At 44.0% G+C, this 24,101-nt stretch overlaps 10 protein-coding genes across 10 annotated transcripts; 5 read left to right on the top strand and 5 right to left on the bottom strand.

Annotated features, from left to right (window-relative positions):
* Nucleotides 1-383: 383 nt before the first annotated feature.
* On the bottom strand, nucleotides 384-3,689 carry EAF02_009527 (uncharacterized protein; the record flags this gene model as incomplete). The annotated part of the gene is made up of 3 exons (XM_038905575.1): nucleotides 384-422; nucleotides 478-3,562; nucleotides 3,652-3,689. The coding sequence occupies 3 exons, from the start codon at nucleotides 3,687-3,689 to the stop codon at nucleotides 384-386; spliced, it is 3,162 nt and encodes a 1,053-aa protein (XP_038754633.1).
* Nucleotides 3,690-6,792: 3,103 nt separating this feature from the next.
* EAF02_009526 (uncharacterized protein) lies at nucleotides 6,793-8,003 on the top strand (the record flags this gene model as incomplete). Its single annotated transcript, XM_038905574.1, has 4 exons — nucleotides 6,793-6,847; nucleotides 6,942-6,988; nucleotides 7,047-7,424; nucleotides 7,479-8,003. The coding sequence occupies 4 exons, from the start codon at nucleotides 6,793-6,795 to the stop codon at nucleotides 8,001-8,003; spliced, it is 1,005 nt and encodes a 334-aa protein (XP_038754632.1).
* A 420-nt stretch (nucleotides 8,004-8,423) lies between these two features.
* EAF02_009525 (uncharacterized protein) lies at nucleotides 8,424-9,406 on the bottom strand (the record flags this gene model as incomplete). The annotated part of the gene is made up of 3 exons (XM_038905573.1): nucleotides 8,424-8,735; nucleotides 8,816-9,052; nucleotides 9,338-9,406. The coding sequence occupies 3 exons, from the start codon at nucleotides 9,404-9,406 to the stop codon at nucleotides 8,424-8,426; spliced, it is 618 nt and encodes a 205-aa protein (XP_038754631.1).
* A 788-nt stretch (nucleotides 9,407-10,194) lies between these two features.
* Nucleotides 10,195-11,526, top strand: EAF02_009524 (uncharacterized protein; the record flags this gene model as incomplete). Its single annotated transcript, XM_038905572.1, has 4 exons — nucleotides 10,195-10,455; nucleotides 10,505-10,595; nucleotides 10,647-11,033; nucleotides 11,087-11,526. 4 exons carry the CDS (start codon nucleotides 10,195-10,197, stop codon nucleotides 11,524-11,526), a joined length of 1,179 nt encoding a protein of 392 aa, XP_038754630.1.
* Nucleotides 11,527-12,413: 887 nt separating this feature from the next.
* EAF02_009523 (uncharacterized protein) lies at nucleotides 12,414-13,758 on the top strand (the record flags this gene model as incomplete). Its single annotated transcript, XM_038905571.1, has 2 exons — nucleotides 12,414-12,454; nucleotides 12,528-13,758. The coding sequence occupies 2 exons, from the start codon at nucleotides 12,414-12,416 to the stop codon at nucleotides 13,756-13,758; spliced, it is 1,272 nt and encodes a 423-aa protein (XP_038754629.1).
* Nucleotides 13,759-14,205: 447 nt separating this feature from the next.
* Nucleotides 14,206-14,779, bottom strand: EAF02_009522 (uncharacterized protein; the record flags this gene model as incomplete). Its single annotated transcript, XM_038905570.1, has 2 exons — nucleotides 14,206-14,342; nucleotides 14,605-14,779. 2 exons carry the CDS (start codon nucleotides 14,777-14,779, stop codon nucleotides 14,206-14,208), a joined length of 312 nt encoding a protein of 103 aa, XP_038754628.1.
* A 1,666-nt stretch (nucleotides 14,780-16,445) lies between these two features.
* On the top strand, nucleotides 16,446-18,684 carry EAF02_009521 (uncharacterized protein). Its single transcript, XM_038905569.1, has 2 exons — nucleotides 16,446-17,497; nucleotides 17,558-18,684. The coding sequence occupies exons 1-2, from the start codon at nucleotides 17,219-17,221 to the stop codon at nucleotides 18,257-18,259; spliced, it is 981 nt and encodes a 326-aa protein (XP_038754627.1). The 5' UTR covers nucleotides 16,446-17,218; the 3' UTR covers nucleotides 18,260-18,684.
* A 409-nt stretch (nucleotides 18,685-19,093) lies between these two features.
* EAF02_009520 (uncharacterized protein) lies at nucleotides 19,094-20,550 on the bottom strand (the record flags this gene model as incomplete). Its single annotated transcript, XM_038905568.1, has 2 exons — nucleotides 19,094-20,304; nucleotides 20,355-20,550. 2 exons carry the CDS (start codon nucleotides 20,548-20,550, stop codon nucleotides 19,094-19,096), a joined length of 1,407 nt encoding a protein of 468 aa, XP_038754626.1.
* Nucleotides 20,551-22,251: 1,701 nt separating this feature from the next.
* Nucleotides 22,252-23,427, top strand: EAF02_009519 (uncharacterized protein; the record flags this gene model as incomplete). Its single annotated transcript, XM_038905567.1, has 3 exons — nucleotides 22,252-22,355; nucleotides 22,409-22,629; nucleotides 22,685-23,427. The coding sequence occupies 3 exons, from the start codon at nucleotides 22,252-22,254 to the stop codon at nucleotides 23,425-23,427; spliced, it is 1,068 nt and encodes a 355-aa protein (XP_038754625.1).
* Nucleotides 23,428-23,537: 110 nt separating this feature from the next.
* On the bottom strand, nucleotides 23,538-24,003 carry EAF02_009518 (uncharacterized protein; the record flags this gene model as incomplete). The annotated part of the gene is made up of 3 exons (XM_038905566.1): nucleotides 23,538-23,712; nucleotides 23,767-23,849; nucleotides 23,917-24,003. The coding sequence occupies 3 exons, from the start codon at nucleotides 24,001-24,003 to the stop codon at nucleotides 23,538-23,540; spliced, it is 345 nt and encodes a 114-aa protein (XP_038754624.1).
* Nucleotides 24,004-24,101: the final 98 nt, after the last annotated feature.

The following is a 24,101-nucleotide window of genomic DNA, read 5'->3' as shown; positions in this document are numbered from 1 at the left end:
ATCAATAATAAAAATTATCCAACATACATACATACATGCAAGCAAGCAAGCTTTTTCTTTCCGTAAAGAAAGGGTATAATGCTAATATATCATCTGCGCGCGCTAAAAATAAAAAGTAAAAGTGTGAAAATAAAAAGTCTAGACCCATCTGTTTGTTGTGAGAGTCGTTATTTGGTCGTAAGAATCATTATTAGAGAGGGGGTAGAGGGGCTCTACTCTAATATACAAGGGGTCGTTATATCAATGCCGTGTGTCGTGTGCCGTGGGTCCTGGGTGTCGTGGTGAGAATGTGAGGTGTGAGGTGAGAGGTGAGGGTGGTGGAAAATGGAAAGCGAAGGAGGAAGTAAGGAGGTGATATGATTAAGCTGGGAATTAGGATGGAATTACCATCCCTCTCGGGTACCAATGACAGCGAGGATGATCTGGTATATATTAGCCTTCTATTCACCGATTAAAAAATAGACATGTCAAACTTACAATAGCAGCAATAATCAATAATCCCACCACACTCATCCAACGATTCAGAGTCCTCCACCACCTGGCACTCTCATAACGTGCCTCATCCAACGGGCCAAATTCCTTGACATAATCATTGTTGCCGCGACTTTCTAGATCCCGCGCTTGTGTGAGGTGTCCGGTACTATCTTTGCGTTCGCGCATCTCTTGGACGGGCTTCGTGGGGAGAGGGAGAAAAGCGGCGATCATCCAGGTGAAAGGAAGAAGAAATCCAGTGATGAAGAGAACGACTTGGATGTTACGACGGCCGAAAAAACCGCCCTCGGTTGAGAAGTTGATTTGCGGGGGTTCCCAGAGAGATTGACGAGCGGCTCGGCGATCGGTACGGAGATGTGGAGACCAGACGCTGGAAATGAGAGACCAGGTTCTGAGAGCGCCATTGCCTTGGGCTGCGGTGGGTACAGGTGTGATTTCCATAGATTGTTGGGAGAAACCTCGCATGTGTGGATGGCCTTCTCGTGGTCGACGACGGGGACTATATAATTCATCTGGGAAGTTTTCTGTATTGGGGGAGCCACTTCCACAACTGAATGAGCCATTGCGACTTGGGTTTCCGCCGCTGGAACTCTCGGGTCTGTAGCCTAGATAGCGACGCTCTCCACTTCCATAGTAAAGTCTTGCCCACGTTGGGATTGAGTTTGCGAGAAAACTATTGGAGCGGGTACTTATTGAGGAGCGCATGGTGTGTGTGCGGGAAGTATCAGATGCTCCAGCATTGAACATGCCGGATAATCTATTTCTGGATGGACGAGTGCGCAGATCTTGCATGGCGGTGATTCCGTCACCATATTCATCTTGATCACCTATAACAGGGATAGATGAGCTGCTGAGACCTCGACCACTGCGTGTCCAAGCTGGACGTGGAGGATCCACAGATTCGCTTCTCGATCTTGACAAGGCATCTTCGATTCCGTGTGACGAACTGATACTGAGAACATTGCGACTGCCGCGACTGGGTAGACCGAATACACTCCTTCTTCCCATACTGTCGGACCAAGCTTGCGAACCGCGTTCGGTGCCGGTTCCCTCGGATACGGAGAGCACAGTGGATAGCTGTGAGCTCCATTGATGCGGAGTCTCGATCATATGGGGACTCGTGGGGCTCGGCAACTCTGCCCATGAACTCAATCCTTTTGGCTTTTGGAGTTGAGCGTGAGCGGATAAATTAACTAATGATCCGCTCGCCACGATTGCTCGTTGTGCGTCGGGTTGTGTGTGAATTGTTGATAACGACGCTAGCGAATTAGCTCGACTGTGTGCTGCACTTCGAAGCGAGTGATTTGATCTCGACTTCAATGTCTCTCGCGATCTTGACTTGTAGTAGCCAAAATTGTCGTTCGACCTCTTTTTTGTTCTGAGGGCAGGAATACGAAGAGATTCTTGAGAATACTTAGGTGCTGGGCCCTGACCACTCGAAAGAGATATGGATCTGGAAAGGTCCTCGTGGAACACGTAATTTTCGTGTTCGCTGGAAGAAGTGGTTGCTGCTCGAGCTCGAGGTCTATGGACAACTGATGAATTCGAATCTATATCAGAGTGTTGATGTACTCGGTAATTGGAGCCACTAGAAAATGATGCTGCAAGAAAGGAATCGGCAATTGATTCAGAGCGTTCTCGGGTACGGCCACGATGAATTTCGTAATTAGTATTATCACCAGTTGTGCTTGTAGATAACTGAGGTCTATGTGAAGGTCTGAAGACTACTGAAGTTGGAGTGTCTGGTTCATGTATTTGATAGTTCGAGTTGGGATAATTCGAAGTCGAATAGCCGGAAGTGCTTGTGGATAGCTGGGGTCGATGCTGTGGCCTATAGATGACTGAGCCAGAGACAGATTCTTCGTGAATTTGGTAATTAGAATTATCCGATGTGCTCGCAGATGACGTTTGAGATGTTTGGGGTCGGTGAATTACAGTCCCTGTAGATTCTTGATTTGATTCCGGGATCGATTCTTGAACTGATTCCTGAACTGACTCCTGAACTGACTCTTGAATTGATTCTTGAACTGATTCTTGAATTGACTCTTGAACTGACTCTTGAATTGACTCCTGGATTGACTCTTGAATTGACGCTTTGCGCGGCCGATAGATAGTTGTTGAAGGAGTGGACTGTTCAAGAACGGATTGACCGTCGAGAACTTCAAAATTAGGTTGAGTGGGAGTTGCAGTAAGGACAGATTCATAAGTCGGCGATTCTGGAATATGACTGTAAACTTTCCAATTAGTGCCCTCGCTTGCAGTTGAGGTTGTTGAAATGAATGATGGTTTTGCAGAAAGATCGTGGAAGCGGGGCTCTGGTCCGTCTGAAGTTTCTGGCAAAGGAGGAAGAGGATAATCGAACGCTGGACCTTTTCCCTTTTCTGGTGTCTTGGGAACTTTTCGAACACCACCCACAATCGAGAACTCCGAGGACGAACAGCTTATATGATCTGCAGATATCGACTTCCTAGGTGTTGCCTCACTAGGTGCGGCTGTGTATGTGGAGTCGGTATTGGTGCATGAGGTGATAGAATGATCCAAATCTTGTACAGAAGACGATGATGTTTTAGTGGATAAAGACTGTGAGGTACCGTCGTCGTTGGGTAGTGGTTCATCTTGGGGTACGAGGGAAAATGTCTTTCCGTCCCCAACCTTGACAACAAGACGCTTTCTTGACTGGGGTCTGGGCCTCGTTGAGGATCGTGTCGCAGGAGTAGTAATTTGCGGCGTGTTATGCGTTGCGGTGGACGTGCCTCTAGGAGTGGCTGGCAGTGGTTGCGTTTTGGGCATCTGGTGAAACTCGGCTGAATCGGGGCTGGAACCTTGCCTACCATAGAAATATTGACCTTTGCCAATAGAATGACCAGGAGAGAGAATATGAGCTGACTGGGTGGGAAGAGGAGATCGTGAATAAATTTTGTCATCATCATCATTCTTATTAATGGGATCATTCTCATGATAATAGTCATTCGCTTGTTCTCCTTCATCATCCTCCAATTGTCTTAAAAATTGAGGGGGTTCGGGCGGAACCAATCGGACCGCTGCTGAGCGATTCGTCTCTGAATCTGATCTTTTGCGATGGTGAGCGAGGAAAAACAATCAAGGTGAGGGAAACTATGAAGAATCTAGATAGGATGAAGGTAGTAAGTTTGCGCGTACCTTGTATGCAAAGGCCTTCTTGAAGGAGAGTTTGACATCCCGAACTAAATTCTTCTAAATCAGACGCATATTGTGTCTCCATACGCCCAAATAAATTCTGAAATGCCTTCGTAAACGCCTTTTCTTTTTTTTTGTTGGTGTTGATGGGTTTGTTCGTATTCTTCTTGTTTCCTTCGTTAGGCCTCACTTGAAATTGATGCTTGATCGCAATCGTAACGTCTTTGCTAGTATTAGATGTAATGAGTGCTATGTCTGCGACAGTAGTTGGTAGTTCGTCCCGTGTTTGGATCTCTTGTGTTTGTTTCCTTCTGAATGAATGTTTAATATGGATCTATCGTACGTAGTTGATTGTATGGCGCAGCGATTGGTTTCGAAAAGAGTAGAAGTAATAGGATTAACTTTATTGTATCGTCGTCGCACTGTATATGTGTATAGTAATGAGTGAGAAGTCCAAAGGGGAGAACGGTCCCGGTATTAATGCTAAGTATATAGAAAAAGAGTGTAATGGATCAATTGATTGATCCAGGAGCAAAACACAAAGACAAAGATAGATGGAAAAGGGTCGAGAAAGAGACCAAGAGCCCGAGGGGAAAACGAGAGGATATCAGAGGTCTATACCAAATGTACAACTCATCGCGACGGTACATAAAATTTCATATTCGACAGCCATACCTAGGTAGCCAGCTTTTTCACCGCTGACTACGGAGGATAATGTAAGGATTTTGTCTAAACCTTGGAAAGATATGGTAGGTCTCCAATTCCAAGGCCCATGTCTAGAATTTTAGCGTACCGTCAATCCGTATAATTATACCTTGTGTCCTTGGAGAAGCTCTTCCGACAAGCGATTCCTAGGTATCATCCGTCCATCTAGCTGTTAGTAGCCACCAAGTAGTGGGATTAGATGAGGAAAATAAGATGAACAGAGAGACAGCGTGGCAGCCACAAATAGCAGAGTGTAGCCAAAGAGGCCGAATGGGAGAGTTCCACACATCTAATCAGTCAATCATAGACAAATCCTCTGGTCAAAAGAGGATCCCTTGGTCCTCTACTCCGATCAAAATGTTTCCTGAATTAGACATTAGACGCAAGTGCAAATCTCAATGCACGCAGGAGGTATGCACTGTGCAGCGAACATGTCAAGACTACTGTCGGTGCCCCCAAATTGAAGGGAATCGATTCGCAGGCTGGAAAAGCTCTAATTTAATGCCATGCAAAAGGAACCGTTGACTGCATACCACTGCAGAAATTTGCATAAGCCATGCCGTTCACGGTAAGGTGGCTGATGGCGCGTCTAATGGATGGGGAGATTGTCCAGAGTTATCTGCACGCGACAGGGGGAACGGGTTTCTACTTCGTTTTACCTTTGGAGGGAGAGAAGCACGAAGGTATAGTCCACACGGATACGGGACACATACGATGTACACATACGATGTACACAGAGTTTGGATGGTATGATGCGTCTGATACCAGATACAAGAAGTTGTGCAGGAGTCCATGAGACAAAATCAATCGAGAAAGCGCATTGCCATTGGACGCGCGCGTGGCTATAGAAAGGGGTAATCGATAACTTTCACTCATCTTTCATTTCTTCCAATAGTTCCAGAGTTTATTCGTTCATCTGAAATCGTTCATGCTTCTCATTAAGCTGGCGCTACTCATCGTCATGCAAAACGGGGTTTTCATGGAAGAAACAAAGCAGCAGATCCAACCTCCAGGAAAACATCTTCTCCATCTCTGACCAGGGTTTGCGCATCGATGATTCTCGAGAGTGGATCCGGAAGCTCACCATCTCATTTGAATCATCTCCGTTTCCAAGCAAGCAAGCAAGCATTGATGAAGCTTGGACTGAGTCTCGCTTGGCCGTCTAGACAACCTCGAGACACGCAAAAAGGTCGTAAGTAAACAAATGGTGCGCATAAGGTTTCCCTCTTACCTTTTTGTGTGGTAGGCTCGACTCTCGAGGAAGGTAAAGTTCTGTCATCAATTGAGTTCACGTCTGTCAGCTGTATGGATGGTGCAATTGCATAATTGATGGATGGATTGATGGATTGATAGCTTGACAGATTCATCGACTCTCTAGAACTCTAAATACCTAAAAATAAATAACTCGACACGCTTCGAAGTTCGAAAGCCATACACAAACACCAAACCCTCCTCCTCCTCCTCTCTGTAATTTTGATAATCATATAACGCTCTCTCCACGGAAAATGCTCCTAGTATGTGAGTCCGGTGTTTTACAGGACTTGTCCTTGTTCCTCCTTATTCTGTAGATCGCCGGTACGTTTTTTCCCTCGGAGACTGAACCTTCCACCTCTTACCATTACACATCCCTTGCAAGACGTAATTTGTCCATACTACCTGGTAATTATGCTGCTCTGTGATCTATCGTACCGCGTGGAATCTAGAGCGAAGGTTAGGTAAGCCTGTCCCGTCGCCAGAAATTTTGGTAATTTTCTCACGAGAACTGCATCATTCAATTGATTGACGATAGATTGCGAAAAGTCCTGTTCGGTGTGATAACAACGAGAGTTACTATCGATAAGATAATTCTGGAAGCATGAAACACGAAATTTCCCATATGATCAGTGAAAGATTAAATCTCGCTGTAGTAAAAACAATATTTCATATTCATAAGAGATGGTATGAAATAAACTTTGATGAATAAATAGAACAATTGTAAGATCTGACTAAAATGGAACAATATGAAAGTAAGATTCCCTTATTAACTCTTGACTTCACATTTCATTCATTCAACACATAATGGTAGGTATTTGCGTATATATGTATTTACATATTTACATACTTGACACAAAATAATAATGCCCATCGGTGTTGTGCTCTCAGCCCCTGCCTGTCCATCTACTGATTCTACTCCACAATCCAACATTTCCTCGCACCCTCAGATATTCTCATCTCTACCACGCCGAGCGAGCCACAAGGCTTTGAATTGGTAACCAACTCACAGACTTCTATTGCATTCGCAAGACTCACATACCTCTCATCTCTCTAGACCCATCTCTTTGTACATAATCCTTGCGCCTCTTGATCTACTGGAGATCCAGAAGATCGGATGAAGATATCCTGGGTGCTTTGATATACCGGTACATATATACCTGCACTACTCGAGTACTCTCCGCATCCATGGCACCCACCGGGATATATAATCGATTAAAGGCACTTTATACTGGTGAAAAGGGTTGGTATTTCTTACACTCCTCGCATCCATCTGCAAGATCATGCACCCAAATGATCAATCATGGACAACCCAGCTAACCAAAGCTCTATTCCAGAGAAAGAAGTTCCCCCGTTTAGCACCACCACTGCGGTTTCTCTGTTGGTATTACACCTCCTTACCCATCATTCCAAGCACCTAGTTCAAACACTCACAATTACAGGTACTCTATACCCTCATCTACGTAATCCCCTTCTATCTCTCTTCGACTACCCGTCCTTCACCCCAGCTCTCTCGCGATGCACCGACGGTTATCCGCGGACGAATTCGTTCGGTCACGCTCTCTTGCATCGTTGTATGTATTGGCACATTTGGAATTTTGTCCTCGGTGAAGAATGGAGATGCAGTGAAATCCCTCCATTTGATGGGCTATTTTCCCTTTGGATTTGTTGAGACGGTCAAATGTGTAGGTTTGACTGCTATACTATTTGCGGGCCCTTTGTTTGAAGAAGGGATTGCGCAGGGACAGTGGCGCGATTGGGTTCGTTTGAGGGGATTGGGAGCTTTGAAGGGCTGGATTCCTTATAGGAATATTGTCGCTGTGAGTTTTACTAGAGCTTCCCTTATTGTTGCATATAGCTAATAGTAATTGAAGGGACCCGTAACAGAAGAGGTACTCTTCAGATCTGCCTCTGTACCCCTCCTCCTCCTCTCCAAGACCTCCAATACAACGATCATATTCCTTACCCCCGTCGTCTTCGGACTTGCCCATGTGCATCACTTTTACGAATACAGAATCACACATCCGCATGGCCCCATGGTTGGAGCTATTCTCCGCTCCTTGCTACAATTCTCCTACACGACGCTATTTGGAGGCTACGCTACATTTTTGTATCTCCGAACGGGGAGCTTGTTGGCGGTGATATGTGTGCATGCCTTTTGTAACTGGATGGGTTTCCCGCGATTTTGGGGAAAGATTAGTAGTTCGGTGGATGGGGAAACTATTATTGGTCCGGATGTGGGAGCTAGCAAGAAGAGCGAAGATGTCATGGAGAATGGTGGGGAGCTAAATATTCTCTGGACCATCACATATTATTCTCTCCTGGTAGTGGGTGCGTACTTCTGGTGGAACTATCTATGGGTATTGTCTGCAAGCGAATTTGCCTTGGTCAAGTTTTAATATAGCTATGAGCTACCTACTTTAATGATATACGATTGTTTCGTTGATTAAACGTATCATGCAAAACTCAATGATTATGGAGATAGAAGCGGGGGAAATAAAATTTGCATCCGGTATTCCCTGAAATTTGTGATTGAATACTTCTAGGTATAAGCCAGAAGAATGTTTCTCCCAGCATGAACATTGTATATCAAGCGAAATTGGCCCCCGAGCTTTGCTTTCAGATCCCTCATGATTTTCTCTGATTCATATGATCATTCTTATGATCCAACGAAGATCTATCGTCGTGGGGCTTCGGAGATGCGATTTAGTATGAGGAGGGAACATCCTTTCACGATATCTAGCTTCGATTGAGAAAAATATGTACGAAGTACTCGCTTTCACTTGCTCAAATGACATTTTCACAGCTATTCCTCGTCCTCAATCATCCCAGTCATCATCATCGTCTTCCTCTTCCTGCTTCTTGGCTTTCTTGTCGAGATACAGTGTTCCGGCCGTGGTTTGACGTTTTATGACGCCTGAGGCTAAGAGCCTTGCTTCCAAATCTTTCGTGGTAAAGGTATCGGGCGTGTATCCCAAGCCCTCGAATCCAACTATTCGGTCGACGGATCGGCCGTCTATGAATACTAGAACACATGGTAGGATTTTCACGTTTAATTTCGTGACGAGGAAGGGTGCGTTTTCGACGTCGATCTTGAGGAATCGGGTGTCGAGATGTTTGGGTGCTAGTGTCTATTTTTTTGGGATTTAGATTTTTAGTCTTCGTGATAGATTTTGTAGGAGATGGGGGAAGGAATGGGAGAGAAACGTACGGAAAGATGAGTATCCATGACACCACAGCGGGCGAAATCATCTTTGGAAAAATGGACCACGGCGTATTTGACGGAGGCGGTGAGGTCCATGAGTGCTTTTTCTTCTTTGATTTCGGTGTAGGAGCCGAAGCCTTGGGTTTTTTGGGATTTGGCTCGCGTGAATTCGCTGTGGAGTTGTTGGAGGCGTTGTTCGCGGAAGGCGTCGACGGCGGGGTCTTCTTCGAGGGAGGCGATGAGCTGGGGAGGGTGTTAGAAAATTGATGGGGGAGTTGGGAGAGATGGATAGATGGATGTATGTATGTATATTTGAGAACGTGAGGGCATGTGTGGTTTTGTATTTGAGGGCATGGCTGCTAGGTAGATAGAAAGATGGCTCGACATTTCCAGCATGAGATTAAGTCAAAGAGAGCCTTGTCCTCTAGACACTCAAATCCTGTATGGAATTCCTGGCTTAACTTTGAGAGTCAAGTGACAACTACGTCGATAACAAGTGGAATTAACAAAATGAAATTAAACACTCACAGCATCTTCATCATCGGAATCGGCGTGATCAAGCACCTTTGCGACGAGAGGATCAAGTGTATTTGACATGATGATCCAGAAACAGATTCAAGAGGTCTGGTAAAACGTTGTGTTGGACTGTCTTGTAGATTGGGACACGCTGGTTGCAAACGCTTGTATGCAACGAAATAGCTTATGTCCAGAAGTGTGACTTCTTGCTAGAAATTGATCTATTCACGCAGTGAATTTGATTGTATCCAAATCCACGGGCACGCAGGTAAGATCTCGTTTAAGTGACTGGAAGAATCGAAAGGTCCTTGCTTCTACCCCCTGGCTTCGATTTCCTTTTGAATTTCTGAGATGGAAATCTCGTGAGTGACTACGAAAATGTATTGAGCCTCTTCTCCAGAATTTTCACCTGGTTGGTCCCCTTTTTTGTAGATCACGTACAAAAGGGTGGATTCTTGTCAAAACGGACTGGCGAGTTGATTCGTATTGCTGCTTGACTATTTTTATCCCCCACACAGAATTTCTTACACCCAATCTTAGCCCCCTGTACTAAAGCGATCAAAGATTCGGTCTGGTTGTCCTCTCTACCATAATTTTCTAAACTGCATATTCAACACTCTCTTTCTATCTTTTCATCTCATTAGGTATTTCTTACACATACCTGATTGAGGACAATTGGAGTTCATTGCAGAATCCCCTTTTAATCTTTAGTCTCTTCATTTCGACAACTAGATATTATCTAACGGGCATCTATTAACGAAGCTCCGACCGATTACGAATCCCTAAGTTCGTACCTCTCTTTTTGCGCATCTCTACCATCAGAACCACGATAAGAAATTACCTTTCTTTCACCGAGAACAATCGCAATCATGGATGACAAGAAGAACGAAGATCTCGAGATGCGCAATTTCAATGGGCGTTCATCTCCATCTCAACGCGATCCTTTTCTGGCCAAGCCAGGGGCAGCAGCCAAAAGAGGAAACTCTGCCTTTGACCTCTCCAATGTTACGAATAGCCCAGGAATCTCCATTCTTGCCTACTGTTTGGCATCGATTTCTATGACCGTGACCAATAAGTACTGCGTCTCGGGTTCAAACTGGAATTTGAACTTCTTCTATCTCGCTATTCAGGTATGCGTCGAATGCCATTGTTCTGCTAGATCTTGACTAACGCCAGCAGTCTGTTGTATGTATCATTGCGATTATCATCTGCAAGCAAGCGGGATTGATCACAAATCTTGCACCTTTTGACACCAAGAAGGCGAAGACATGTAAGTGTCTGTATTCCAGTCGGAGCGAATTTGGCGGCTAACATAGATTAGGGTTTCCTATCTCACTTCTTCTCGTCGGCATGATCTACACCAGTACAAAGGCTCTTCAATTCCTCTCCGTTCCCGTTTACACAATCTTCAAGAACTTGACAATCATTGTGATCGCATATGGTGAGGTTTTGTGGTTCGGAGGAAGCGTCACTCCTTCAGCTCTCTTCTCATTCGGTCTTATGGTTCTCAGTTCCGTCGTTGCTGCTTGGGCTGATATCCAACATGCTTTGTATGGAGGTGGTGCTGCACAATCCGCAGAAGCTGCTGCTGCTCTCTCCACATTGAATGCTGGATATGCGTGGATGGGTATGAACGTTTTCTGCACTGCAGCATACGTTTTGTCTATGCGTAAGGTTATCAAGAAGATGAACTTCAAGGATTGGGACAGTAAGTTTTTCTCTGCAATTGCAACTTCCTCTTCAATTCTAATTTTGTTCTAGCTATGTTCTACAACAATCTCCTCACTATCCCTGTCCTCTTCGTTTGCTCGTTCATTTTCGAAAACTGGTCATCCGAGAACCTTACCAAGAACTTCCCACTTGAGACCCGAAACAACCTCATTCTCGGCATGATCTACTCTGGTCTTGCTACTATCTTCATCTCATACTGCTCTGCTTGGTGTATCCGTGTCACTTCCTCCACAACCTATTCAATGGTTGGTGCTCTCAACAAGTTGCCAATCGCTGTCAGTGGTCTCGTTTTCTTCGCAGCCCCTGTTACATTCGGAAGTGTATCTGCCATCTTCATCGGTTTTGTCAGTGGTATCGTTTATGCATGGGCAAAGGTTAGACAAAACCAATCGAAGGGAAGTATTCTTCCCACAACACAACCAGTCATGAGCGCCAGCTCCCAGAGCAATCGCGATGCTGCAAAGGCATAAATATGTGCTGGCACTCTTAATCAAATGGGTTAGCAATATAACCCATCAATAGTACTCCGTTTTGAGTGCTTTTAATCTAGAATATGAAGCACGATCTAGAAAATGACTGACGGCCTCGACAAGACGGCTCTCTGTGGCCAGTCTTCACATCTAAATCGAGGAAAATGGGGGCAGAGCTTGGAGATATATATTTGTACTATACACTTTTTATTGTTTGACGTACGATAGATGGGAATAATTTCCAGAGATTTTTGACAAGCCGGTCTTCTTTTTACACACCTTTCAACCTTATGCACAACTTCTAGGGTCTGAGATTTTCTGAGTCATGGCGTATGAATGGGACATGATGCGTTCATGAGCAATGGATAATAGAAATTCGTAGTGTTTTAGGAATCTTAAAAGTATGTTAATATACTTAGTTGCGGGTGTGACAGTGATGTGGCTTTTCTGAATAAAGGTATCAAATGGGAATCATGGTAATGAGGAATTCTTCGGCAACTTATTGTAGAATTGACGAAATCTGGTCTGATGGCGTACAAGCAATCATTTACCTACAGATAATTCGACAATACAATCAATGCTGATATACAGTATCAACTCTTCAAGATCTTTTATGGTTTTTGTTTGGACTTTTTTTTCGTAGTATCAATTGATAGGGCTGAATGACGTCGCTTCCGAAATGGAGAAAATCAAATACAAACACATCCCGCATTTGAGCTACGGCAGTATTTTAAGCTAGCTATCTCATATGTCACAGGAGTACAAGTAGATAGCAAAGCCTCTGATTGTAACATGTCAATCATTGTAGATTCATGATTCTTTCTTTATTTCGTCTTCTATTCCACATCTTATTCGCATGAAGTTCGCACTTCAATCGCATAACTAAGATGACAATCCCGGCTCCCATTCCAGACAAGGCTGAATCCTCGTTCGTTCTTCTTCCCTTGCTACTTTCTTAAGTATTTCAATTAGAATGGATTCATACTGATATACATTCGCAGACTCTCATTTACCCAAGGACTACTATTAGGCCAACTCTCCATCGTCATTCTCATCGGAGCTTTCATCAAATTCTTCATCTTTGGCGATCCTCCCTCTCCAGACGTATCCGCTGCTCTCCGGGCCACAGAGCGCCGTTCCCGAACCCTCGCACACAAAAGATCTCTCCTCACTCTCCGCAGCTCAACACCACGCCATGCTTCACAACCTCTCAATCGCAAACGCTCTAGCGTTCTGAGGAACCCGGCGCCGTTGACTACCAATGCTATACTGAGTAAAACATACTACAATGTGGATAGTCATCAACCGGAAAGTCTGGATTGGTTCAATGTGTTGATCGCACAAACGATTGCACAATTTCGCGCGGACGCGCAGCATGACGATGCGATTCTTACTAGTCTGACGAAGGCGTTGAATGGGGGGAATCGCCCCGATTTTTTGGATGAGATTAAAGTCACGGAATTGAGTCTGGGAGAGGATTTCCCGATTTTCAGTAATTGTAGGGTGATTCCGGTAGATGAGGATGGGATGACGTTGGGGAGGGAAGGAGGGGCTGCGGGGAGAGAGCATGGAAGGTTGCAGGCTAGGATGGATGTGGATTTGAGTGATTTTATCACGTTGGCCGTGGAAACGAAGTTGCTGCTGAATTATCCGAAACCGCTGGTTGCGGTGTTGCCGGTGGCGTTGGCGGTTTCGGTCGTGAGGTTTAGTGGGACTTTGTCTATCTCGTTTGTCCCGGGAAGTCCGTTGAATGGGAGTCCTACGACGCTGGCGTTCTGTTTCTTGGATGATTATAGACTGGATCTTTCGATACGTAGTTTGGTGGGGAGTAGATCGCGGCTGCAAGATGTGCCGAAAATTGCGCAGTTGATTGAGGCGAGGTTACATACTTGGTTTGATGAACGCTGTGTGGAGCCGCGGTTTCAGCAAATTGAACTTCCGAGCTTGTGGCCGAGAAAGAAGAATACGAGGGGTGGAGAGGATTTGGATACGGGGTCTGATGCGGGGGGTATTGGGAGGGCGAGGAGTAGAGATGTGGAGAGGGATTTGCGGGAGGAGGCTAGGAAGGAGGTTGAGGCCGAAACGGGAGTTAGAGTGGGGAGGAGTAGATTGGGGGTTAGTTTGGATGTGCCAGATGAGGGGAGTGAGGATGGATTGAGGTTTAGGAGGAAAAGTAGGGGGAGAGATGAATATGCTATGCCGGGGAGTATGCCGGGCTTGAGTATGACGTAGGGATAGGATTGTGTATTTATTGAATGCAATAAATACTTTTTCAAGAATGTGAGGTTATTGAAAATTTTACTCTGTATATCTCAGAGTAGATAAGCGTAAGTATCCTACTGAACGATACAGTTTTTTGCCCACCTGTTCGTACTTTAACTCATGCGGCTTACAGTCTTACGAAATAGAAAAGGAAGTAGAAGTGGATGTGTATACATATTTCCATGTTTGCACAAATCAAGATTTCGCACTCTTGAAAAGGCCCATTTGTTTCAGTAAATGTACAGGAGGGAGAACAACATTTGTCAAGGAGTTCGATATGAGGTCATCGAGTCACGATGCGAGTTTCAGATTGGAGGGTAGAGAGTTGTGATGTGAGTGATGAGTGATGTACTGCAAGCTCATTGAGAGAATATTCTCCTACAACGGTTCAAAGATACGGTAGGAGATAGGACGATATCATTTAGTCTTTGGACTCTCTCGGCCCAATAAAGATGTAAAAGGGTTGGGAATTGAAGAAGCTGTGTCTGGTTCGAATTCCGGTTTTGATTTTGATGTTTTCTTCTCGGCTTGGATGATACGATGGGATGTGGTATCTACAAGGAGAAGTGAACGAGGAACTTGAAATTTGAATACGCTGAGTGTTAGATTTGTAGATTGGGAGAGAGATGGGCTATCGAGTTGATAGTGTTTGAGCTATATAGGGAGTGTAGGAAAGATTGTAATTTTTGTTAAGGATGATGTTGTGATATTTATTCTTTTGGGAATATTCAAATTAGGATCGTTGCATATTCATTTGGTAGCTGATAGTATTAAGAAGTTTTCTTTTGATCAGGTAGCCATTTGGATAATTCTTACCCGGAAAGTAGACCGTCTGGTAGATATTTGCATCTATCTTAGCTTTTTCAGCAGATGCAAGAGGCTCCATCTTCTTCCATTTAACTAAATTAAATCTGCCTCTGAACTTTCCACTAATCCCGCAGTTTTCCTGGCCTAGGACAGTCAATATGTTTTGGTTCAACATCTGTTCCATTGCTTGACTTCACTACTTCGTGAGCACTCTATCTTGCTTACCGTAAGATTCCCTTATGATGCTTATGTGTAGGGATTTCTGGTTTACTGACCCTATAGGCTTGACGCAGCATGATGAAATTTGGGGTGCAATTACCCAAGATATTCAATCCATCGCCAGGATATTAAATCCCTCATGCCACACAGCATGCTTCTCGATGACGGCACCTCCATACTGATTAACACGCTGATATGTGGTACACGCTGGAGATCCAACTACCCATTTTTCTCCCCCTCACTAACCGAATCGCTCGGGCTTCCGCACCCTATCTCTGAATCTCCATCTTCAGATTCAGAAAATCATTTTCGGGGAGACCTCATCTCCCATGCTGATCACGTCGTCCTCTCCCGCTTCCCATAACATAACTCACATATCCCCCTCCGCACCAAAAACGACTCTCCACTCCAACCACGACTGCTAAACTTTACAACGGCATTGCCCCTATCGATCCCAATCCCACGGGATTCATCGTCCTCCTCGGCCACATCGACATATGAAACTCATTTCGAGCCGCCGAAGCGCAAGCCATTTGGAGCACGGCGTATCCATGCGGACACCTAGCACTCTCTGCACTTGCAGAAATGCAACAGCGTGTCGCATATACGAATGGGTTTTCGCACCGTCGGTATCCATCGCATGGTCAGAAGGGCGGTTGCATTTTCTTTGACTGATATGGTATGCGGATTATCTGCTTGCAGAGATGGGACTAAAATTGCACCGCGCGAGCTGGTGGACGTGGGTATATTGGGTGGACCCGTGTCTTGCGCAGGATTTTGCGGGGGGAAGAAAGAATGCAGAAGGAAGTTTGGGGTGTGAAAGGGAAATCCAGGTATATTGACATGTATGTTTTGTTGAAACAGGTCTTGTAATGGTATCCTACATCAAGTTGCGAGACAGGTGTTCTCGCTGTAATGTGTTCTAAGATTTACATCTTGCAACTTACATTTTGCATTCTTGGAGATCAGATATAGGTGATCTTGAGTCTCTATTTCTCTGAATAGGGATCCCACAATTGCTAACTTGGTATGTAGATGGTTTAATGCTTACATTTAGAATGGAGTGAATGCACGCAAAGGTTAGGTTTAGTCGAGAAAACACCAACCCGTGTTTTGCTTGACGAGAGTGAAGAAAATGGTAAGTAGTAACGATATCTGGAATGTTTAGACGGGAATTAGGAAGAATGATGGCAATAATGACATCAAGATCTTGAAATAAGAATTCGAGGCTTGAAGGCTTGGGTCTTGGGTGAAGTCCACGGATTGCCCAGCTGGAGTCTTCTGACATTTCAATGTTGTGGCGTAAGCGGAGGCGGAGGCGGAGGCGGAGGCAGATGTGCGTTTGGAAAGGGGTGGCGAGTTTCTAGAAGATTTTGTAGATCCAGAGTGTGGGGGACTGTGATATGATATCGGATGGAAATCTTCAAATATGTCCGTTCCGTGTACGAAGTATACAGACGGAGCTAATATTCAAATATGTGTAAATCGGCTTTTTGTTAAGAGTCCGACGTACGCATACTAGATAATTAGTGAGCTAGCAGTATTATATCAGTAGGGATATTTGACAACCAATGCCCCCCTCCCCCCCTTTCAACTAGGTAAACTAGGTAATGCAAGATGGCTTAGATAGTGTTATAGATCATCCCGTGCGAAATACACAATCATTTTGGAATCTTCAACTATCTTTTTATATCGTACTCACCATTCTAATCCCATCTAGTCTGTCTGGACTACAGTAAAACCTTTATTGTTATCATTCTCATTCTACCTACTTCATTCATGCGTCTAATCCTTTTCAACGCTAACACTTTAATTTGATCTACTTTGGTTTCTTGGCATAATTTGAGGTTTCTGTCACAAGATTATCTTCAAGAACCTACTGGTCGGTCGATACCTAAGGTGCATGTATGTATACGAAATACGATATTCTTTGTCCCACCAAATCAGTTCTTATCCCTATCTTTGTGCATACACCGGTGGATGCATTAATTTCCCCTTTCACTTCCAGCTCTACTTTTTACCATTAGTGAAATTTATTAATTAATTTCTACCATATTTATTTATTTATTTATTTAAGCAAAAACACCTTCTTGATAAATTTTGAAAACAGTCTGGTCCTGTCCTTTTTAAATCCTACGATCAACCCAATATTACCTACATCCATACCAACACTCCTTTAACAGATGCCGTAGCTGATTTTGGAAATTCCTCGATTCTTACTCTCCTAGAGTATCCTACAATTTCTCTAATCGACCCCTCCGTTATCTCGAGACCCTTACCTACGACCCCTTATCGATCAACTTTCATCACAACCCTCACTCGTTATAACTACGACACAATCGAAAAATTGAAGCCCGTGAGGGAAAAGCTTTTCTATATCCTCGATTCTTTGCCCAACCTTACCATGAGGCGTGGTACTCTTCTATTCCTGGTCATCAACTTTATAGTAATTGGTTTCCTTGTAAATGCCTTCAGCACCCTCATATCACTACTCTTCATAGATGGAGCTGCAGATGCTATTCACCGCTCCGAAATACCTGCGCCAGGTTCCGAATTGATTGAGAATCGCACACAGCTTATTCCCAAGATCATTCATCAGACATATATCAATGAGTCGATTCCTGAGCGATGGAAGGCGGGACAACAATCGTGTATTGAATTGCATGATGATTATGAATATAAGGTATGTTCACTTTAGTCGACGGGGAAATGAGAACAGGAATGATATGCTAACTTATTACAGTTATGGACAGATGAAGCCTCAAGAGCTTTCATTGCAACGGAATATCCTTGGTTCCTCGATACATTCGACAGCTACCCCTTCCCAATCCAACGCGCAGATTCTATCCGCTATTTCGTATTAGCACACTACGGAGGCATATACATCGATCTCGACGACGGCTGTAAACGACGTCTCGATCCCCTCCTCAGTTATCCCGCCTGGTTGCGCAGAACAATCCCCACCGGAATCAGTAACGATGCTATGGGATCCGTCCCCCAACACCCCTTCTTCCTCCGCGTCATCGAATCTCTCCAAGCATATAACAGAAACTGGGGCATGCCATATATCACTGTCATGTACAGCACCGGCCCGCTCTTCCTCTCCGTTCTCTGGATCGAATACATGCGAACTGTTACCGACGAAGCAGGCCGTGTGCGTAATCTCTTGCCAGATGAATACAACAAACACGCATGGAGTTTCTTCAACATTGTCAAAGGCAATAGCTGGCATGGAAAAGACGCACAGACGATTTTCTGGATGGGCAAACATTGGTTCTTGCTTACGGTTGCGGGTTTTGCGATTGCGGGAGTTGTAGGTGGATTTCTGTGGTTGGCGTGGAATATGTGGGTGGTGCGATCGGGTAAATCGTCGAGGAGGGGAATGGCTCTTTGGAGAAGAGTCAGTGGGAAGGATAGATATGAATTGTTGGATCGTTCAGTGTGATCATATACATTTACTGGGATTCGGATGGGACTATCAGGGTATATGTTAAAATGATATGATATTTGTAATTATGGGATGGGGTTTTCTGGGATAGACAAACGAGAAAGAGGTAGATTGTATAGGGATTTTAATGGATGAAATGAATTAACGGAGAATCTTTTTACACACAAATCGTGTTTCTGGACTTTGCCAAATGAACACTATTATCCGATCTCGCAGGCGGATAGGTGTAAGAATTTGGCAGCTAGGTGATATCAGTGTTGGTCGATACGAGATGAGCTAAACATGGAGACAACATTCACCGGGAGGAAGCTCAAGGAGGGTGAATCGAAGTCGACGCTCACTAGGTGGCATGTCCGGGTTTTGGCACTGTAATTAGATATATAAAGCTCAGGTGAAGACTCTCAAGTGAGAGATCTAGATGGGATGTTAGTAGTGGAGTATCCGAATAGCTCTTCGTTTAGTGTGAGGACGAGGTGTGCTCTCAAATGTACACTGCACGCTCATTTGGGGGAATTGAGGGAGCTCCCCGGGTGTAATGTCGGAAGTCGTGTATGCGTGGGCTCATTGGGGCTGGGATGAAAGGACACGGGTGAATTTGTTGAGTTGGCTGAATAAGTTCCTACTGATTTATGAGGAGAGTTTGACGGATGGTTAATTAATGGAATGCAAAATTTATTTTTGTATTTCTATATCTATTTTCCTGGTGGTATATTCTTTGCCAAACGATTTTGATTTCAAGCCACGTCTTACCTTTCGAAGAAGTTTCAACACTGTATAACAAGGACCTAAACACGGCAAACTGCCACCTACCCAATGTACAACTCCAACTTTCTATGAAAAATGAAACCACTTCTTCCATTTCCACACCAATCCCCAACCCCCAAACACAGACGACAACCCCGTGAAAATAATCAACGGCCCATAACTCGTCCCATAGCCAAAATGTCCCAAGCCTACTCCCACACTTCCCGCTTTCAACAACGGCACTCCCGCTAACCCACCACTCACATAACCAATTCCCCTCGCTCCATTCAAAAGCCCATAGAGCACACCGGTATCAATCGGTTCATTCCTCTCCGCGGCTTCGCGCTCCATTTCCTTCAGTATCCCGCCCCACGTCGCGCTGTACCCGCCGGCGAAAAAACCAAAGGTCAGAGAGAAGAGAACGAGGAGTGCCATGCTTCCTGGGGACGTCAAACCCCAGAATAGGAATGCGGAGAGCGCGGATGCGAGCGCGGAGATGGAGGTTACGGTTGTGGCGGAGAGGGGGAATCGTTTATTATCGCTTAGATATCCGAAGAAAAAGGAGGATAGCACACCGGGGATGTTGAAGAGGGTGAGGAGGAGAGTTGCGGTGGTTTGGGAAAGCAGTGTTACGTCGTGAGCGTAGGTGTTTAGATATGTTTGCGGGATTCCGTAGCCGCTGCTTTGGAGAACGATGGCGATGGTGTAGATCCAGAAAGTTCGATGATGGAGAAATTCCCAGGGGATTTTCCGGGTTCGTTGATGCGGTGAGGACAGATTGGAGGGATGGGTGGGAATTAGATAGATTGCGGGAATACTGGTTCCGATGAGAAGAGCAGCCCAGATGCGGAGCGTAGTGCGAAATCCATAGGTATCGAGTAATACGCGCAGGAGAAATGGACATGCGGAACCGACGATGTTTTTGCAGGAGAGCACGATGCCATATGCAACGGCGCGGTTGTGGGTAGAATACCATTCTCCGAGGGATAGGGTGGTGGGACTGTAGATTAGAGCGCAGCCGAATGAAGAGAGGATGCCTTGGGTGACTACTAAATGCCAGACGTGTGTACTCCATGCGGAAAGCACGAAGCTGAGACAGGCGAGGAGGACGCCGGCTAGAGCGGCGGTTTGTCGATAGCGGGCCCAGCGCTTGGTGAAGAGGAGGAAAAGCAAAGGCATAGAGATGTACATGACGCCGTTGGAGGTGGTGCCGATGATACCGGTTATGGCGAGGTTTCCTCGCAGCGTCCAGTTTGTGGAGTAGTATTCTTGGAGGACTCCGTAGTTCATGGCGAAGCCTGAAAGTGTTAGGAGATGGGGTTGAGGGTTGAGGGAGACGGAGACTTGCCCCATATGGGTAGTTGTAAGATTGCAGAACCGATCAGGACAGATGCTCGTTTGTGGTTTGATTCTATTTGTCGGGGGTCGATATCGGAGTGGGTGGTATCGAGAGTAAATGATTCTCGATCATGTGTAATGTATTCTTGTGAGGTAGCTATACCTCGAGATGCAGTTTCACCCAGAGAATTGTCATCACGTTCCATCTTTAGCAGAAGAGGTGTCTAATGATTTGTATATATATATCGATCTTTCATACAATGATGATATTTCTAACGTCATGTTTGAATAGTGCTGCCGACCGATAAGCGGGGTGCACGATGCGCATGTCACGGGATTACTGTTGAGATCCTTGACTTCCCACGCCGTTGAGTATCTCGAGAAATTAACAGCAGAATCGCTATTGTGATCATTGCCCATTAATTGAAATATAGGTCTTGGAGCCAGAAGACCTGCTTCATATCTGAATGTTCGATAATTTACGGCCGCTCTAACCGTTGATTTGCTAAAGATTCAATCCAAAGAATGTATGTATTATTACCCTGTGGTGGCAAAGTTAATACCTAAGTACGAAAAGAAATTCAATGCAAATCTCTATACAATGTAAAGTATTGTATTAATATTTTCTTTGTCATTAATGAAGCATTTACTTCGTCAGCGACGAATATTTCCAGTTCAAAATGAGAACCATTTATTATTGAATTTTAAGATAAATAAAGAAAATAAGAGCCCTAAAAGGTTTTAGAGAAAGGTGAATGAAAGGGAGCGAGTGTAGGAGTTAAGAGGGAAGGAGTGAGTATAGGAGCTAAAGGAGGAGAGGAGCGAGCATAGAAGCTAGAGGCATTAGCCGAAAGTTTAAAGGGGAGGAGGTTTTCATCTCTTGTTATTCACTTTCGATTTGTTCTTTAATTAGAAGCTTTATCGTTATACTATAAAGTATAGAATATACTATTCAAACAAGAATACTAGTTAACTCTAATTTATATAGTTATATTCTTTGATTATTAATCGAATTTTATATAAGTAAACTTTTTATTTGAAAGTGAGTGTTTCGGATCGTCTAGTATTTTCTAATGTTTTCATTGTTATTTTTATTATTCTTATTTATTTATTTATTTGTTTGTTTATTTTGTTATCTTATTATTATATAAATAATTTAATAGAAATAGTAGAAATTAGAATATAGTTTTTTTTATAAAAGATTATTTAGATTATTTAGATTATTTTAATTATACTTAACGAAGTAGTTGCTTCGTCAACTACGGATTATACCACTACAGAGTTATAGACTCACTTTGAGTCTTCGAAATCTCATATATTTCGATAACCGAGAGTATTAAAAGTTTTGTTGTATATCTCATATTCGATTTGAATTTGCTTGAACAAATTCAAGTGCAGTTTCGATTGTATGAATCGAAGAAGAAGTAGTTCAATAGCTACCTACAAATCTGAACTCGAAGTGAGTATGATGGATGTGCTTGTGCTATATCAGCATGACCTTCCAACTATGGACATTGCATGGTTGTACAAACTCGAGCCTTCAAGTCTGAACTCAAGAAGAAGGAGCAAATCTCATTGTGAAAGACGGCCGAAAGAAAAAGATGATAGCATGAACGTGATAAGCAGTGGCTCATCTGAAGGATGAGGTTAAGGTCAATGCTACTTAACAGATCGGACACGATTACAATCAATGATCTCAAAATTTCTGTTACATGGTCTCATGTAGTCTGTTTACAAGCTTGTGATTGTCCATAATATTTGCATGAAGAATTGCGTTCCTTCAAAAGTTGTGGTTGTGGTAATGAATTAATCACGTGGCTTAAATATTCACGGTCGTGTAAATTGAAAATCGCGTCTCTCCAGTTTCGACGCGTCAACCTCACTCAACATTTGTCAAAAATCTCAACATGACGACCAGCAAAGCCCCAGAAGTTGGAGAGTCCTCTACTAGTGCTGCAAAGAAAGCACTGAAAGCCAACACTAATGGAGTTACGAATTATGAATTGCCCTGGTATGTTGTCCAGATTCTCCTGCAAGAATAGTAGGCTGATTAGAAGCAACCAGGGTTGAGAAATATCGACCGGTGTTCCTCGATGATGTAGTAGGAAATACGGAGACGATAGAACGACTAAAGATTATAGCGAAAGATGGAAATATGCCTCATGTCATTATTTCTGGTATGCCAGGTATTGGAAAGACAACGAGTGTGCTGTGTCTGGCTAGGCAACTGTTAGGAGAGTCATACAAGGAGGCAGTATTAGAATTGAATGCCAGTGACGAAAGAGGTATGTCGTCTTCAGCGGATTCATAGGTCAGTTGTGCTGATACATAGACGACCAGGTATCGATGTTGTGCGCAACCGCATTAAGGGATTTGCGCAAAAGAAAGTCACACTCCCCGCCGGTCGCCATAAACTCGTTATTCTCGATGAAGCAGATAGTATGACATCTGGAGCTCAACAAGCCTTACGTCGCACGATGGAGATATACAGTTCGACTACAAGATTTGCCTTTGCATGCAATCAATCGAATAAGATTATCGAGCCTTTACAATCCAGATGCGCAATTTTACGATATGCAAGACTGACAGATCAGCAAGTGGTCAAACGATTGTTACAAATCATCGAGACAGAGAAGGTGGAATATAGTGATGATGGATTGGCTGCTCTGGTTTTCAGCGCAGAGGGAGACATGCGCCAGGCTATCAATAATTTGCAGTCCACTTTTGCTGGTTTTGGACTCGTCAACGGAGATAATGTCTTCAAGGTTGTGGATTCACCTCACCCTATCAAAGTACAAGCTATGATAAAGGCATGCTACGAGGGCAAAATTGATTCTGCATTGGAGACATTGAACGAGTTATGGGGCTTGGGATACTCGAGTCACGATATTATAAGCACTATGTTCAGGGTTACGAAGACGGTCAATACTTTGAGTGAGCATTCGAAATTAGAGTTTATCAAGGAAATTGGATTCACGCATATGAAAATTCTGGAAGGAGTTCAGACGCTACTTCAATTGAGTGGTTGTATTGCAAGGCTTTGCAAGTTGAATATGGATTCAAGACAATTCGTTGCTAAATAATGGGAAATATGAGAAAAAGCATTACTGGGAGTTTGGAGCTTTGTGATACAGCTGGCGTACATGATATTGGTTATGTACAAGAACCCTGAAAACTCCTTATGAGTACAATTTTACCTTGATTTATCTTGCTTTGAAGCGGATTGCTCGTATTCTTCTTCAAACTGGTTCCACACTGCTCGATCCCTGATCATCCGTTTCTCCATTCGTACTTTTGCTTCATATTCTCTGATGCGTCGATCCGCTTCAAGAGAACCTCCCATGACCATAAAGCCCATCTGGATAAATCTATTCACACGATTATTAGTCATTTATTCCCCAATATACTGCAATCTGACTCACACTTTGAATTGAATCGTCAATCCTTTGTATATCGGAGAAAGAGCATATCCAGCACCTCCCAATGCAGCTGCAAACAAGCCCCACTACAGCATCACAATCAACAGAAGTCCTGAAAAGCTGGTTACCAAAAACGCATGAAGAGTCAATTACCTTTGCACCGCCAACTGCAGCACCCTTTCCAGCTTCCCAAGCTGCAACATTCGCTTCTTCGTTTCTTAATCCACCAGTTTGGTGCATTTTGAACCTTATGTTTGCATTTATCTTGCTGCAAAAAGAGGTTGAATCAGAATGATCATAGGATTCAAATCCCGTGGGCTTTGATTGGAACGTCATTA

Source organism: Botrytis sinoallii (genome assembly GCF_014898435.1).
Source record: "Botrytis sinoallii strain Bc 23 chromosome Unknown BSIN_020, whole genome shotgun sequence".
Classification (NCBI taxonomy): Eukaryota; Fungi; Ascomycota; class Leotiomycetes; order Helotiales; family Sclerotiniaceae; genus Botrytis; species Botrytis sinoallii.
This window is presented reverse-complemented; position numbering and strand designations above follow the sequence as displayed.

What these genes read in the sequence shown, in the direction of transcription:
- EAF02_009521 (XM_038905569.1), top strand. Translation starts at nt 17,219, where the DNA reads ATGAGGCGTGGTACTCTTCTATTCCTGGTCATCAACTTTATAGTAATT. An exon ending in ATGATGATTATGAATATAAG is followed by an intron (nt 17,498 to 17,557) that starts GTATGTTCACTT and finishes AACTTATTACAG; the next exon opens with TTATGGACAGATGAAGCCTC.